At 38.1% G+C, this 14,548-nt stretch overlaps 1 protein-coding gene across 6 annotated transcripts in view; it reads right to left on the bottom strand.

Moving 5' to 3' along the window:
- The window catches only part of HIPK1 (homeodomain interacting protein kinase 1), a 47,847-nt gene that overhangs the window by 19,531 nt on the left and 13,768 nt on the right, over nt 1-14,548 (bottom strand). For all 6 annotated transcript variants that reach the window (XM_077766940.1, XM_077766978.1, XM_077766961.1 and 3 more), the window contains exons 3-4: nt 9,472-9,595; nt 579-698 (exon numbers count right to left, since the gene is read on the bottom strand). In XM_077766940.1, the coding sequence (XP_077623066.1) occupies nt 579-698; nt 9,472-9,595 (244 nt within the window). The remainder of the gene's footprint in view (nt 1-578; nt 699-9,471; nt 9,596-14,548) is intronic.

Genomic DNA, 14,548 nt, shown 5'->3' with positions numbered 1-14,548 from the left:
CTGGACATCTCCGCCCCTTCACCAGTGCTAACTGCAGTGTGGAAACAAGGGTGCAGCGCCGTTCCTGAGGGTGTCATAGAAGGAGGCGCATTATACTTTCAAATGAAATAATACTTCAAATGCTCAGAGGCAGAGACTCACAGGGTTACTCAAATTACTCAGAGATCTCTCAAGTTAAAGGAATAGGCTCAGAAGGAAAAAACAGGTATTTGGTTGAAGAAAATACACAAGGGCTTCACGTGGGGAGTTAGAAAATTACGTTTTCCCACATTCCCTGAGGGCTCTCTAAAAACAGTCATTGCTAAGTTACTCTACTTCTTCCTGTGACTCAACAGTGAGCACTATTCTCTACATCCCTTCTCGGCTGCTGGTTCATATTCGCAAAATAACCTTAGACAACTCAACAAGCATTCAGTTTATTTTTTAACCAAGGATCAGGTCAAAGGGTACAGTGAAATCATTTTCCCAAGTACTTCCTCCTGCACACATACATTCCCACCACCACCCCATTTCCCTAAATAACTAAAGAGTCGGGGGTGAGGAGTACGGGAATGCACAGGATAGTAGAGGGGACAGACCTTAAGCCTCCACAGCGGATACCCCAAATTAGGATCTCTGTTGAAAAACCTGGTTGTTTTTGTCCCAGCACTGAGAAGGTATTCAGCGGGCAGGCCTTGTGTTTGTGAAATGTAACGAATCTGAAACAGCAAAATCATTAAAACATTGATTTGGAGTGAAAAGGGGAAACTATTAAAACCTTTTACACTAAGACACTATTGCTCCAGTCAAATCGATACGAATGAAATCTACCTGCAAATACATAAACATGCTAACCCACTCACAGGTAATCCCCAAATATTTACTCAGTTATTGCCATGTTATTACACGTCATTTACAAGGAAAATTCAGTTTTGAAAATTTTGTTTGTAACCATTTTTGCTTTTTTAAAAAAGTTTTTTTATTTATTTTGAAAGAGACAGAGACAACCCGAGTGGGGGAGGAGTAGAGAGAGAGGGAGAGAAATCCCAAGCAGGCTCCGTGCCGCCAAAGCAGAGCCCAACGCAGGGCTCAAACCCACAAAACCGTGAGATCATGACCTGAGCTAAAACCAAGAGTCAGATGCTTAACTGAGCCACCCAGATGCCCCACCATTTTTGCTTTTTTATTGACTTCTGATACAAAGTTCAGAAAACATCAGATTTCTAGGACAGAAGAGAATAATTTTCAACAAACTATTCAATGGATCACCAATGGGTTTTTTTTTGTTTGTTTGTTTTCTTTGTTGATACATTATCAAATTTAAAAGATTTGGAAAACATTTTCATAATTTCTTTCTTGGCTACTCTGGTTCCTGTCAGTTGTCCTGATTCTAAACTGCCCAAGAGCTTCTCTCTCACACCATAAAGTTAGATCCTTCTTTTAGCTTCTCTGTCCCTACATCACGAGGGGACAGGCACTGTGGCCACTCAACCAACATTTACTGAACACCTACTATGAACGAGGCCAGCAGTTTTCAAAGTCTTGTCTGGAGACCCCCTGGGGGTCCCCAAGATCCTTTCAGGGAGCCCAAGAAGAAAAACCTATTTTAAAAATAATACTGAGAAGAAATCTGCCTTTCATTCCCTTCTTATGATTGTAGAGTGGAGACTTCTAGAGAGGATGTATGATGCTGTCACTGCACTGATGGGTAATGAAACATGCTTATATATACTCATGTTTTAAAAATTTCCCAGTTTTATTGTTCACATTTGTTTGCTTCCACAATTCTCACAACGCAAGAAAGCAACAGAAGAGATGATTTGCTTTTCTCTCCACTACTGAGAGTGTCACAAGAGGCAATTTTTTTTTACCACCTTTTCCATATTTGAATGGCTATACTTAAGATGAAATTTGAAACTTGTAAGCGAGGAAATAAATCTTACTTCCCACATCTCCCTCTAAAAACCTTCAGTTTTAATTTCTAATGCCTATATACTAGTAAATATAAACTACCCGGAGCTCTTGGGGATCCTTATCAATTTTTTAACAGTATAAAGCAGAGGTCAAGAAACTATGGCGTATAGGCCAAATCNGAGATCATGACCTAAGCGAAAGTCGGACGCTCAACCGACTAAGCCACCCGGGCGCCCCCATATAGGCCAAATCTGACCTGCTATCAGACAACAGCAGGATATGACTTTTAAATCTATGGGAGCTATGTAACGGGAAGCTAACACAGCATTAGCAAGACAGAAAAACAAACTTTAATGTAGATAAGGACATTAAAAAAATTTTTTTAATGTTCATTTATTTTTGAGAGAGACAGAGAGAGTATGAGTGGGGGATGGGCAAAGAGAGAGGGAGACACAGAATCCAAAGCAGGCTCCAGGCTCTGAGCTATCAGCACAGAGCCTGACGGGGGGTTTGAATTCATGGACCATGAGATCATGACCTGAGCCAAAGTCGGACACTTAACTGACTGAGCCACTTAGGCATCCCAAGAGCATTTTAAATGTGAACTTCTTTTGCATACAAAAAGGGTGAAAAAAAATTTTTTTAATCCAGGATAAAACCTATGCAATAAAATACTACACAGACATTTAAAACAAAGAAGTACAGTTATTGACCTGTAAAGATATTTCACAATATAAGTAGAAAAAGCAGATTACAAATTAAATAATCACACTTTAAAAAAATTACACTTCACTGATTCTAAGAGGCATATTTTTCACACTAACATCTCTGAAATCAAGATATGTCTTACAACTGTTAATTATCAAGTCTTCTCTTGTTTTATAAAGTTTACTTATTTTGAGGGAGAGAGAGACAGAGTGTGAGCAGGGGAGGGGCAGAGAGAGAGGGAGACACAGAACCTGAGCAGGTTCTAGCCTCTGAGCTGTCAAGCACAGAGCCCACGCAGAGCTCGAACTCACAAACTGTGAGACCATGACCTGAGCCGAGGATGGATGTTTAACCGACTATGCCACCCTGGTGCCCCACAACTGATAATTATCATGGTTTAATTGGCAGCATTCTTCCTTAGAGGTACAGAAAAATGTGTATCTTTCAATCACATTTGTCCTAGATATGATCAAATACAGTATATATGCTCCTCTATATCCATAAGTTTACTATGTAGAATAGAACTATATATAGCACATATATTCATTTATTCTTTTAGTAAGTACTTATTGAGCCAGGCATTGGTGATTTTAAAATCAGACGTGGTTCCTGCTCCCATAGACCTTGCAGTCAAGAGAGGAAGACAGACACTGAATATTCAAACTTTCAGTATGAATTGGCACTCTGAAAAAAAGACATAGGCTTCTATAAAAATACATAACAAAGGAACCTGAGTTAGATGGGGACTGGTGAGGAAAATTTCCTTGAGAAAGTAACACTTGAGCTAATGAATGAGTAGGCACTGACTAGATGAAATGAATGGGTGGTGCCGAACATTCCAGACTATGAGAACACTATGTACAAGGGCCTGTGCTGGAAGGAAGCATATTCTTAACCAGAACTGAAATGGCGCCAATGGTGCTAGAGCATGAAAAGCAAGGATAAATGGAGTAAGATCAACCTAGAGAAGGAGAGAGAAAGGGGAAAGACAACTCATGCAGGGGCGCAGAGGCCATATTAAGGATTTAGCCCTTTATTCTAAAAGTATAAAAACCCACTGAAAAGCAGGGAAGTAACATGATCAAATCTGTGTTTTGTAAAAATCACGTTGTAAAAAAACTGGAGAGACGCCAGAATAGATAAAGGGAGACTGTCTAGTAACCCAGGTAAGTTAAGAAGACAGCCTAGAGTAGGGTAGTAGCAATAGGAGGTGGGATCTCAATCGTATTACATAATCATTATATATTTACATATTATACATTTATATAATTACATAATTTATTATATACATATAAGTATTAAAAATATTTTAACATTTATTTACTTTTGAAAGAGAGAGACAGAGCACGAGCAGGGGAGAGGCAGAGAGAGAAGGAGACACAGAATCTGAAGCAGGCTCCAGGCTCTGAGCTGTCAGCACAAAGCCCAACACAGGCCTCGAACTCATAGATTGCAAGATCAAGACCTGAGCCGAAAATGGACACTTAACTGACTGAGCCACCCAGGGGCTCCTAAATGTATTATATAATTGCGTACTTACTATCTCCCATCACCAAATTCGAGCCTCCATGAGGGCAAGGACAATGTTTTATGCAGCATTGTATCCCCAGTGTCCAAAGTAGGTGCTCATAAACATATAAACACAAAATATGCCAAATCCTAACAGGGTTACCTCTGAAGGGTGGAACTACTAGAGAGTTTTATCTCCTGGCTTACTGCATCTTTCTAATTTTTCTATACTAATGCACTTAAATAATAAAAACACTTAAAAATGTTAATATTACTGAATGAAAAAGCTTCATTGTGAAAGTAGACCGGGAAGCTATCATCCAGATACTACTTTTCACATAGCTTACAATACAGAGAAAACAAAAGTCCTACATTTAGGCAAACAAAAAGTATTATTGTCATTTGTTATTTTAAACAATTAAAAAACACTTCCAACAAATTTGAAGCTATTAACTAATTAATATTTCAAGACTCACAAACATTTGCTATAAAATCTCAGCTCTAGTATTTATGAAAAATCCACAGCGGATATCATACTTAATAGTGAAAGACTAAATACTTTCCCCCTAAAATTTAGAACAAGGCAAAGATGTCTGCTCTTATACTTCTATTCAGCACTGTATTAGTGGTTCAATGCAAAGGAATTAGGCAAGGAAAAAAAAAAAAAAGGAATCCAGATTGGAAAGGAAGATGTAAAACTATTTTTATTTGTAGTTGGCATGATCTTATAGTTAGAAAATTGTAAGGATTCCAACAAAGCTATCAGAACTGGAGTTCAATCAGAAAACTATTAGAAGGGTGCCTGGCTGGCTCAGTCAGTAAAGCATACAACTCTTGATTTTGCGGTCATGAGTTCAAGCCCAATGCTGGGCATAGAGATTACTTCATTAAAAATAAATAGCCTTAAGAAAGAAAGAAAGAAAGAAAGAAAGAAAGAAAGAAAGAAAGAAAGAAAGAAAGAAAGAACGAAAGAAAGAAAATTAATATAACAGAGTTCAACAAGTTTGCAGAATACAAGGCCAATTACAAAATTCATTGTATTTCCACACATTAGAAACAATCTGAAAATAAAATTAAGAAAACAATTACATTCACCATAGCCATCAAAACAAAAAAAGAATACTTAGAAATAAATTTAATAACAGAAATGTAGGCGTGCCTGGGTGGCTTAGCCAGTTAAGCATTTGACACTTGATTTCAGCTCAGGAGATGATCTCGTGGTTTATGGGATTGAGCCCGGAGTCAGGCTCTGTGTGCTGACAACACAGAGCCTGCCTAAGATTCTCTGTCTCCCTCTCCTTCTCTGCCCCTCCCCTGCTCACTCGGATGCATACAAGCACATACGTGTGCATTTTTTCTCTCTCAAAATAAATTAGCATAAAAAAGAAATATAAAACCTATATTCTGAGTATTACAAAAGGCTGCTAAAGAAAACCTAAAAAAGTCTGGTCATATTTACGGATCAGAAGACAATACTGTTAAGATGCTAATACTTTCCAGAGATTCAATACGCTCATTATTTTAAAAAAAACAACAAAAAACAAAAACCAAGAAAAAACCCAATGGCTTTTTTGCAGGAAAAAAAAAAATCCTACAATTCATATGGAATCTCAAGGGACCCCAAATAGGCAAAACAATCTTGAAAAAGAATAAAGTTAGAGGACTCACACTTCCTGGTTTCAAAACTGACTACAAAGCTACAGTAACCAAAACAATGTGGTACCTGCATAAAAACAGATACAAGATATAGATCAATGGAACAGAATTGACAGTCCAGAAATAAATCATCATATTTATGGTCAACTGATTTTTGAATTTTTTTAATGTTTTATTTATTTCTGAGAGAGACAGCACGAGCAGGGGAGGGTCAGAGAGAGAGGGAGACACAGAACCTGAAACAGGCTCCAGGCTCTGAGCTAGCTGTTAGCATAGGGCCCGACGCAGGGCTTGAACCCACGATCTGTAATATCATAACCTGAGCCGAAGTCGGGCACTCAACCGACTGAGCCGCCCAGGAACCCCTCAACTGATTTTTTAAGAAGGACAGTCTAAGACAATCTAACAGAGAAATAACAGTCTTGTAGCAAATGGTGCTGGAAAAAATGAATATCCACATGCAAAATACTGTAATTGAACCCTTGCTTTATTCTATGTTAAAAAATCAACTTAAAATGGTTCAAACACCTAAATGCAAGAGACAAAACTATAAAACTCTCAGAAGAAAACACAGGAAAAATCTTCATGACTTTGGATTTGGTAATGATTTCTTGGATATGATACAAGTAACAGAAGGAAAAACAAACTGGTCTTCATCAAAATTAAAAATTTTTGTGCAAACGATGCTATCGACACAGTGAAAAAGGCAACCCCAAGGAATGGGATAAAGGGTTTGCAAATTATGTATCTGATAAGGGATCAATACCCAGAATATATAAAAACTCCTACAAGTCAACAACCATAAACAACCCAATTCAAATATGGGCAATGGACTTAGAGGAGATAAACCAGGTATCCCCTGGGGCACCCTTGAGTGGGGGAAGGGCACAGAGAGAAGGGACAGAATCAATCCTCAGGGGGCTCTGTGTTGTCATTTCACATTCATAAGGATGGCTGCTACCTTTAAAAGAAAAAAGGAAAATAAGCAGTGTTGGCAAGGATGTACAGAAATTGGAACCCCTGCGTATTGCTAGTAGGAATGCAAAATGATACTGCTATGGAAAATAGTTTGTTTAAACATAAAATTTCCAGATACCCCAGTAATCACTTCCAGCTATATACTCCCAAAATCTGAAAATAGGAACTTAAATACTTGTATGCCAATGTTCACAGCACCATTATTCACAATAGCCAAAAGATGATAACTCAATATGCATCAAAACATAAATGGATAAACAAAATGTGATGTACACATATACAAACGGAACATTATTCGGCCATAAAAAGTAACAACATTCTGATACACACTACAGCATGCATGAAAAACATGTAAGTAAAAGAAGCCCATCACAAAACACTACACACTGTGTGTAATAAAGATGATCAATTACAATAGGCAAATCTACAGAGACGGAAAGTAGGTTAGCGGTTGCCAGGGGTGGGAGAGGGTAAGGGTCAGGGGAGAATGGGCACTGACTGCTAATTAGATGCAGGGTTTCATTACAGAGGGATGAAAATGTTCTAAAACTGCTTATGGGAACAGTTCACAACTCTGTGAATAAAAATCACTGAGCTGTATGCTTTAAATGGCTGGCTTATATGGTATACAAAGTATATCTCAATAAAGTTGTTTTAAAGAAACTTGGCTGGAAGAACAGAGATCCTGCCACAGAACTCTTTGTATAACCAGAGATGCATCAAGATAACCCATCTGCAATCCTGCTCTGTAACAGCAGTCCTATTTATTCCGCATGGGAAAAATGACTTCCTCTTACCACCCACAGCTTCACATCTATGCACACTGGGCAAAAATCCTCAAAACTATCAGTTTATGTCTTTATTTTAAAAAGCCCCAGTTGTACCTTAGCTTTTAAATCTAATTTTATTTGTTTCCACTTCCTAGGAAAATTTACAGTACCAATTTGTATACTAAGGTTGAAGGCTGGCCTAGGGATGGCACTGTCATGGCTGTAATCGCTCAGAGTAAGGTTTCTTCATTAGGGATCCATGAATCTCCTAAATGTGTACTCAAAACACTGTATGCAAACTTTTCTGAGAAGATCCCATATTCCTAACTTCATTAGATTCTCAAAAAGGAGAATCAATGGTTTAGTTCAACCGACTGTGTTTTTGCCTCACTTGATCTGCTTCACACTTTTTTGTTGTTGTAAAATAAGAAAGCTGGCTTCTTTCTCACATGGCAGCAGAAAGACTAAATTTCAAAGCTCAATATAACTAGTTAGTTATCACGTGAGTAATTCATTTTTTATGTTTCAATCAAAGATGTGTGCCCAAAGAATCAAATTTTTGGAATGTGAATCTAAAATGGATCAAGGTTGGGGCGCCTGGGTGGCTTAGTCGGTTAAGCATCCGACTTTCGCTTGGGTCATGATCTCGCGGTTCATGGGTTCGAGCCCCACGTCGGGCTCTGTGCTGACTGCCAGCTCAGAGCCTGGAGCCTGTTTCAGTCCGTGACTCCCTCTCTCTCTGACCCTCCCCTGCTCATGCTGTCTCTCTCTCTCTCCTAGAAATAAATTAAAAAAATAAAAAAAATAAAAAAAATAAAATAAAATGGATCAAGGAATCAAAATTCTATGTTGAATAGGGGAAAACACTGTTTTATTCTTTTTTCCTTTCAATAATTCCAGATAACCATTTATTTCTTTAAAAACAAAAAAGAGGGGCGCCTGGGTGGCTTAGTCAAAGCACGAGACTTCAGCTCAGGTTGTGATCTCATGGTTTGTGGGTTCAGGTCCCGCATCAGGCTCTGTGCTGACAGAGAGCCTGGAGCCTGCTTCGGATTCTGTGTCTCCCTTGCTCTCTGCCCCTCCCCTGCTTGCACTCTCTCTCTTTCTCAAAAATAAATAAACATTAAAAAAATTTAAAAACAAAAAACAAAAAAACCTCATGTACTTACCATGTGCCAGACACAGTATCAGAAGCTGAAGAGATACTGGTGGAATGAAACAGTCTATGCCCTCAAAAAGCTTACAGCATAGTGGTTAGAACCATTTTTATTAAAAGAACAAGAAATAAGAATTTACAATTGACTTCCATGGCAAAAGCTTTTCCCTTAGGACCAGCTCCTTGGAAAATTGCAACATATTTTCTAAAGCTTCTTTGAGATATAGACCATATATTACAATACTTTTCAACTCCTATGATTTTCCTCTTAAATCGTATTTTGCAGAGACCCAGTATGGATCACAGCTCCCAGGGCCCAATGTGTTTCAGTTTGTAAGGAGTATTTCTTTCAGTACATGACATGTATAGGAGGAAGTAACAGCTCTGAATGAGCCAAAGGTCACTCTTAAAATTTCTATTCTCCAGTCGCTTCTCCTCCTTTTGGTTAGGATCAAGTGTAAAATTCTTATTCCTCATCCTTCTTTACTTTTAGATCTTAAAAAGTCACAAGACATATTTATTAACCAAAGTCAGTCTCTCTAATAAATCATCACAGATCTGGAAGAGTACCAATCTAAAGTAGTATGAAATAAGAACATTTCTTAATTGTTAAATTACAAATGTGACATCCGACTAGAAATAAAAAAACAGGTAGAGAAAATTCTATTCTTCAAGAAAATCCTTTCTAATTAGACTATTCCTTCCATACCTAAAAACTTCACTAGTAAGTACTTCTCTTCCTCTAGAATCAGTTTCATTAGTAAATACTTGTTTTCTATCTCCATCCAAGTATACACTTACCTGATCATATTCTGAAGCACCAGGATAAAGAGGCCATCCCAGGAACAGCTCAGCTATCACACAGCCCAATGACCACATATCAATAGCTTCACAAAATGGTAATCCAAGAATAATTTCAGGGGCTCTAGTAAAAATAAAAATAGCAAATTACTATTTTATTTTTTTATTTACTTTTTAATTTTTTTTTAATGTTTATTCATTTTTGAGAGACAGAGAGAGACAGAGTGTGAGCAGGGGAGGATCAGAGAGAGGGAGACACAGAATCTGAAGCAGGCTCCAGGCTCTGAACTGTCAGCACAGAGCCCGACCCAGGGCTCAAACTCACGAACCGTGAGATCATGACCTGAGCAGAAGTCGGGCGCCTAACCAACTGAGCCACCCAGGCGTCCTAACCAAGCACGGTTTTAGTATCAGCTAAAGGTACACTGATTTAAAGAAACTGAAAACTATCTTTGATATAAAATGCATCATTTGAAACCTCTGGGGCCAGCTGTGTTTTGGAATTCAGAATTTTTTTTGAATTACAGAATTTTTTGTATCACCATGCATAAACTACATATTGCATTAACTATCCCAATGGAGTTCAGGGAAGCACCCCAAAATCAAACACATTAATATTTCTGTACTGAAGCCAATGAACAGTCACACCATGTTGGCTAAATAAAGACTTTAACATTGGTTCAAGTCAGATTTTGCCAATATGCCAAACTTAGAAAAAGTTTTTTTAATTTTGAGAGCTTTCTGAATTTTGAAATCACATATAAGGGGTCACAGATTTATTCTTTTTACTCTTAGCACCTTTTTAATTATGGGAAAATCAATTAAATGACCTGATCGATAAATACCCCTTGGTAACAGAAATGCCTTCTACAGAGATATAGTAGTTAACTGGCAGCACTGTAGAATATTCATTTCCATTAATGCTCCACATGAGAAAACTAACCCTAGTGCTCCTTAAAGAGAAGACTAAGGTAATACCATAAACTAAGAGCTTTATATAGATGAACACATTCGAGGTAAAATTATTATCCCCATTTATAGAGGAAACAGAGACAAAAAAAATTTGCCCCAAATTACAGTTAATAAGTGGCAGAGCTAGAATTCGAACCCTGGCAGTCTGGCCCGAGTTGACTATACGGTCCTGTCTCTAAATAAGTAAGAGTTAAGTACATACCCACCTATATAAATTGATCAGGCATGGTGGTATACATGGCACTTTTCCAGCTGTGACTAAAATTATGAGATAAATGGACTTTTAATATGTATTCTTAATATCAATAATAAAAAAAGATGCCACTTATATAGTGCTTACTCTGGTGCCATGCAATGTTCTAATAAGCTCTTTATAAATGTGGTCACTTATTCCTTCACAAGAACCCTATGGAAGGAGGCATTACTACCGTTAAGTCATCAATTCTAAGATGAATGCTTATTTCACATTTCTTAAAAAAAGTTTATTTGAGAGACAGACAACGCGCATACAAGCAAGCATAAGTGGGGGAGGGGCAGAAAGAGAAGAGAGAATCCCAAGAAGGCTCCATGTTGTCAGAGGGGAGCCCTGGAACCCAATGCAGGGCTTGAACTTGCAAACCACGAGACCATGACCTGAGCCAAAATCAAGAGTTAGATGTTTAACTGTCTGACCCACCCAGGTGCCCCTGTTTTTTTTTCACATTTTAACATCCCTGAAATCTAGAAGATTTTTGTAAATGACGATGTATGCTTTAGTTCACTGGCAGTGCTTTTACTTTCTTATTGTACCTAAATAATGTTTCATCTTCTAATCAATGGTGTATTCGATTCTATGTAATAAAGTATCATTTCTGTTTTACAGATGAAGAAACTGGGCATTGAGAAAATAAGTAACTCACCTAAAGTCACATAATTACTAAATGATGGAGCCCAGGCAGTTTGGATGTAAGGTTTGAGCTCTTAGAACATTTTACCATCATCTCCAAATAATTTCCTTTCCTTCCTACAAGTCATACAATTGGAATCCGTTAGTAAGGGAATACCAGCTCCAGACCCCTCAGCAGATCTCTCCATGAAGAGCCATCCAACAGGCTCTGTCCCCTCATGGGACGGATAGGTTTCCCCAACTTTACTTTTAGGTAATATGTGCTTATTGTTGCTCTGGGGCAGGGAGGATTGAGCAGGCAGAGTATAAAGATACTTCCTAAAATAAGAATATCCTCCCCAAGTACTTTTCTAAGTAGTGGCCTTGAGAAAATAAGGTAAAGTGTTGAACTCCATAGGCTCTAGAGGCTTTCCTGATCCTTGTACAGAAACAGCAGAAGAATGGTCCAGGCCTGCTGGGATCTCCACTATTTGACAGCAATCGACAGAATGACTACTATCATCTGTCTTCATGCTACTTGATGTGAACTGTGGATTTGCAAACCAAGGAAACAACCTTCAGAAGGGATATTCCTGTTGCAGGTGGCTAGAGCCACGTATTACTGATGGCATTTCAGAGTTTAATTAAACCCCAACCACTATAGCATGTTTGTAAGAAGGCACAAATTTAAATAGCATTAATAAACGAGAGAGTAAGACTATCCAGACACATAAAAGCCTTTCTAAAATCGAAAGGGGACAAAATTTTTACTTTCAGTGAGCAGAATCGTTAATTTCCAAGTTCATGACAGTGCCAAAAATAGCTGGCAGGGAGAGTGCAAATGGCATTGTGCCAAAATAAAAACTGGGCTTGGATTCCTAAGCATCAACTGAAGAGCAGCAGATTGATTCTGCCATTCCCACTATACCAGCAAGACATTTTAAAATCCAAAGGTAGGTCACAGGGAGGGGTAGACTACCCAATAACTTACTTCTTTAAAAAGGTAGCAATAATATGTGGTAACTGTTAGGATTCCAGAGCTTAACATTTCAGAAAAATTAAGAAAAATACTAATTCCAGCCCCCAAACCCCATTAGACAAAAAGCCCCTGAAGACAGGCTGGAATCCGTTTTTCCATTTGGTCTCACTCTGCTTCTGGAGTAACAAGCAACCTAGGATTCTACCAAAAACTCACTAAAAGAGTAACTCTACCACATCTACCATACAAAAAGGTGAGTATCAAAAGAAAAAAAAAACAATGTAAACAATAAAAATAAAATAAGGCTGCTCAGTCTACTGAAGGCTTTTCACTGCCATTAGAAACTAGAAATGCTGATTGACCTAAACTCTGAGAAACAAAAAGACTGAAGTTAGTTTCTTTTACTGAACACAACAGCCTCATTTAAAGCAGGTCCATCTCTAAAGACTGAATGTTTTAAGCTCTGAATTCAGATTATAATCCTTGGTACTATCTCCATTACTATATCATCTTTCCCCTTGGCCTCCATTATTTCTCAATCCCTCAACAAAAACTCTAGACAGTAAAACTTCTGGTTCTACTTCACCTGTATGATGACACTGAGATAATTACTTCTCTAGGTCCCTTTCTAGCTCTGACATTCTAACAACTGAACAGTAAAAAAGATTACCTACCGAGGGGCGCCTGGGTGGTTCAGTCAGTTAAGCGTTGGACGCTTGGTTTTGGCTCAGGTCATGATCTCATGGTTTTGTGAGTTCGACCCCGAGTCAGGCTCTGCAATGACAGTGCTACAGAGCCTGCTTGGGATTCTCTCTCTCTCCCTCTCTCTCTCTCTGCCCCTCACCCACTCGCACTGTCTCTGCCTCTCTCAAATTAAATAAACTTAAAAAAATTTTTTTTAAAGATTATCTACAGAAGCACAGGGAAGAGGGAAAAACCCAAACTGACAATACTCACTTTTGTTGGAAAATGGCATTAATTGTACTTTAGACACGGTGGGTGCCTTCTTTTTGAAAATACATTCCATCCTTAAAAAACAAATGCTAAATAGGCTGATTACTATGACCAGGTTGTAGAAATAGCAATCCCTGTCTTTTGATTTCCCAACTTCAAACTTCTCTAAACTAAAAAATTCCTCCAAAGTTATAAAGCGTTATTTTGCTAGAACTCAGAGAAAGCTGTGGGTAGGATCACTTAATAGCACAAATTATTCTCTGCTCATTTTCATGAACACTCTTTGTTTCTTCCTGCCCATCTCAGAGGCATCAAACTTACTTACCAGATCAGATATGTTACATAAAGTCTAACTTCCTGCATCTGTGGCTTAGGTGAAACTGTAGTATGTTTATTTGTCTAGAATAAACTGAAAATATGTTTTCCTCCTCGGAACTTTGTCCTTCCATACATAACAAATATAGCGATCTCAACTTTAAATAAAGGCCAGCTTTCCATTTTTCAGAATGGAAAAGCATTGAGCTTGAAAGCAGGGTAAACCTTTGTGCTTAAAACTCAAGCCCCAAAGACACCCACTTTTCTTGGAATTAGTCTACATTTATACTTAAAGTGCCCAGGAAATAAAGCATATTATTTCCACTGCCTAAGGCATTTATTTAGCCATGCCCATTGCCAACAGAGACAGGATGGTGGCAAAAATTTATGTCAACTGATAATATTTTGGCATGTTGTTGGCAAGATGAAGCAATGGAAACTGAAAAGGGCAGGAAGGGGATGGCTGGCTTTGTAGCGAGGATGCTTCAATGGCCAAAGGGATTTCACAGTTTTCTGAAAGATAACAGGGTGAGGACATAATAGCCTCTAAAAGCAATATGAAAAATACCACTGTGGATAGAACTAATGATCAGGAAGGAATGCCTGAGCTGCTATTCCACTGGCTTTAGGTTTATTATCAAGTATTACTGTGATATAACAGAATACTCCCACCATTAAATCCTAAATGTAGGCAAGCCCTGGATATTGAACTTCAGTATGCACACTAATTACACAGTAATACACAGAAATAACTCCTGTTTTTAAGGTGTAAACTTAGCTCCATTTAAAATTACTCCTATAGTCAACAATTAAATGCGATGGATTCGCAGGATGATTTGTTGAAGAGTAATCACCAGTGGACTTAAAAATTTGAAAATATTATTTTCTCTAAAAACAAAACAACCAAATTACTCAAATAACAGCTTAAATTTAAAAGGACAGGGAAAGGGGAAAAGACCGGCAATCTAACACTGAAAGTTATTCAAACGAAT

The sequence above is a fragment of the Crocuta crocuta genome, unplaced genomic scaffold (genome assembly GCF_008692635.1).
Source record: "Crocuta crocuta isolate KB4526 unplaced genomic scaffold, BGI_CrCroc_1.0 scaffold180, whole genome shotgun sequence".
Taxonomy (NCBI): Eukaryota; Metazoa; Chordata; class Mammalia; order Carnivora; family Hyaenidae; genus Crocuta; species Crocuta crocuta.
Note: the sequence above shows the minus strand (reverse complement) of the source record. Positions and strands in the feature narration are given on the sequence as shown.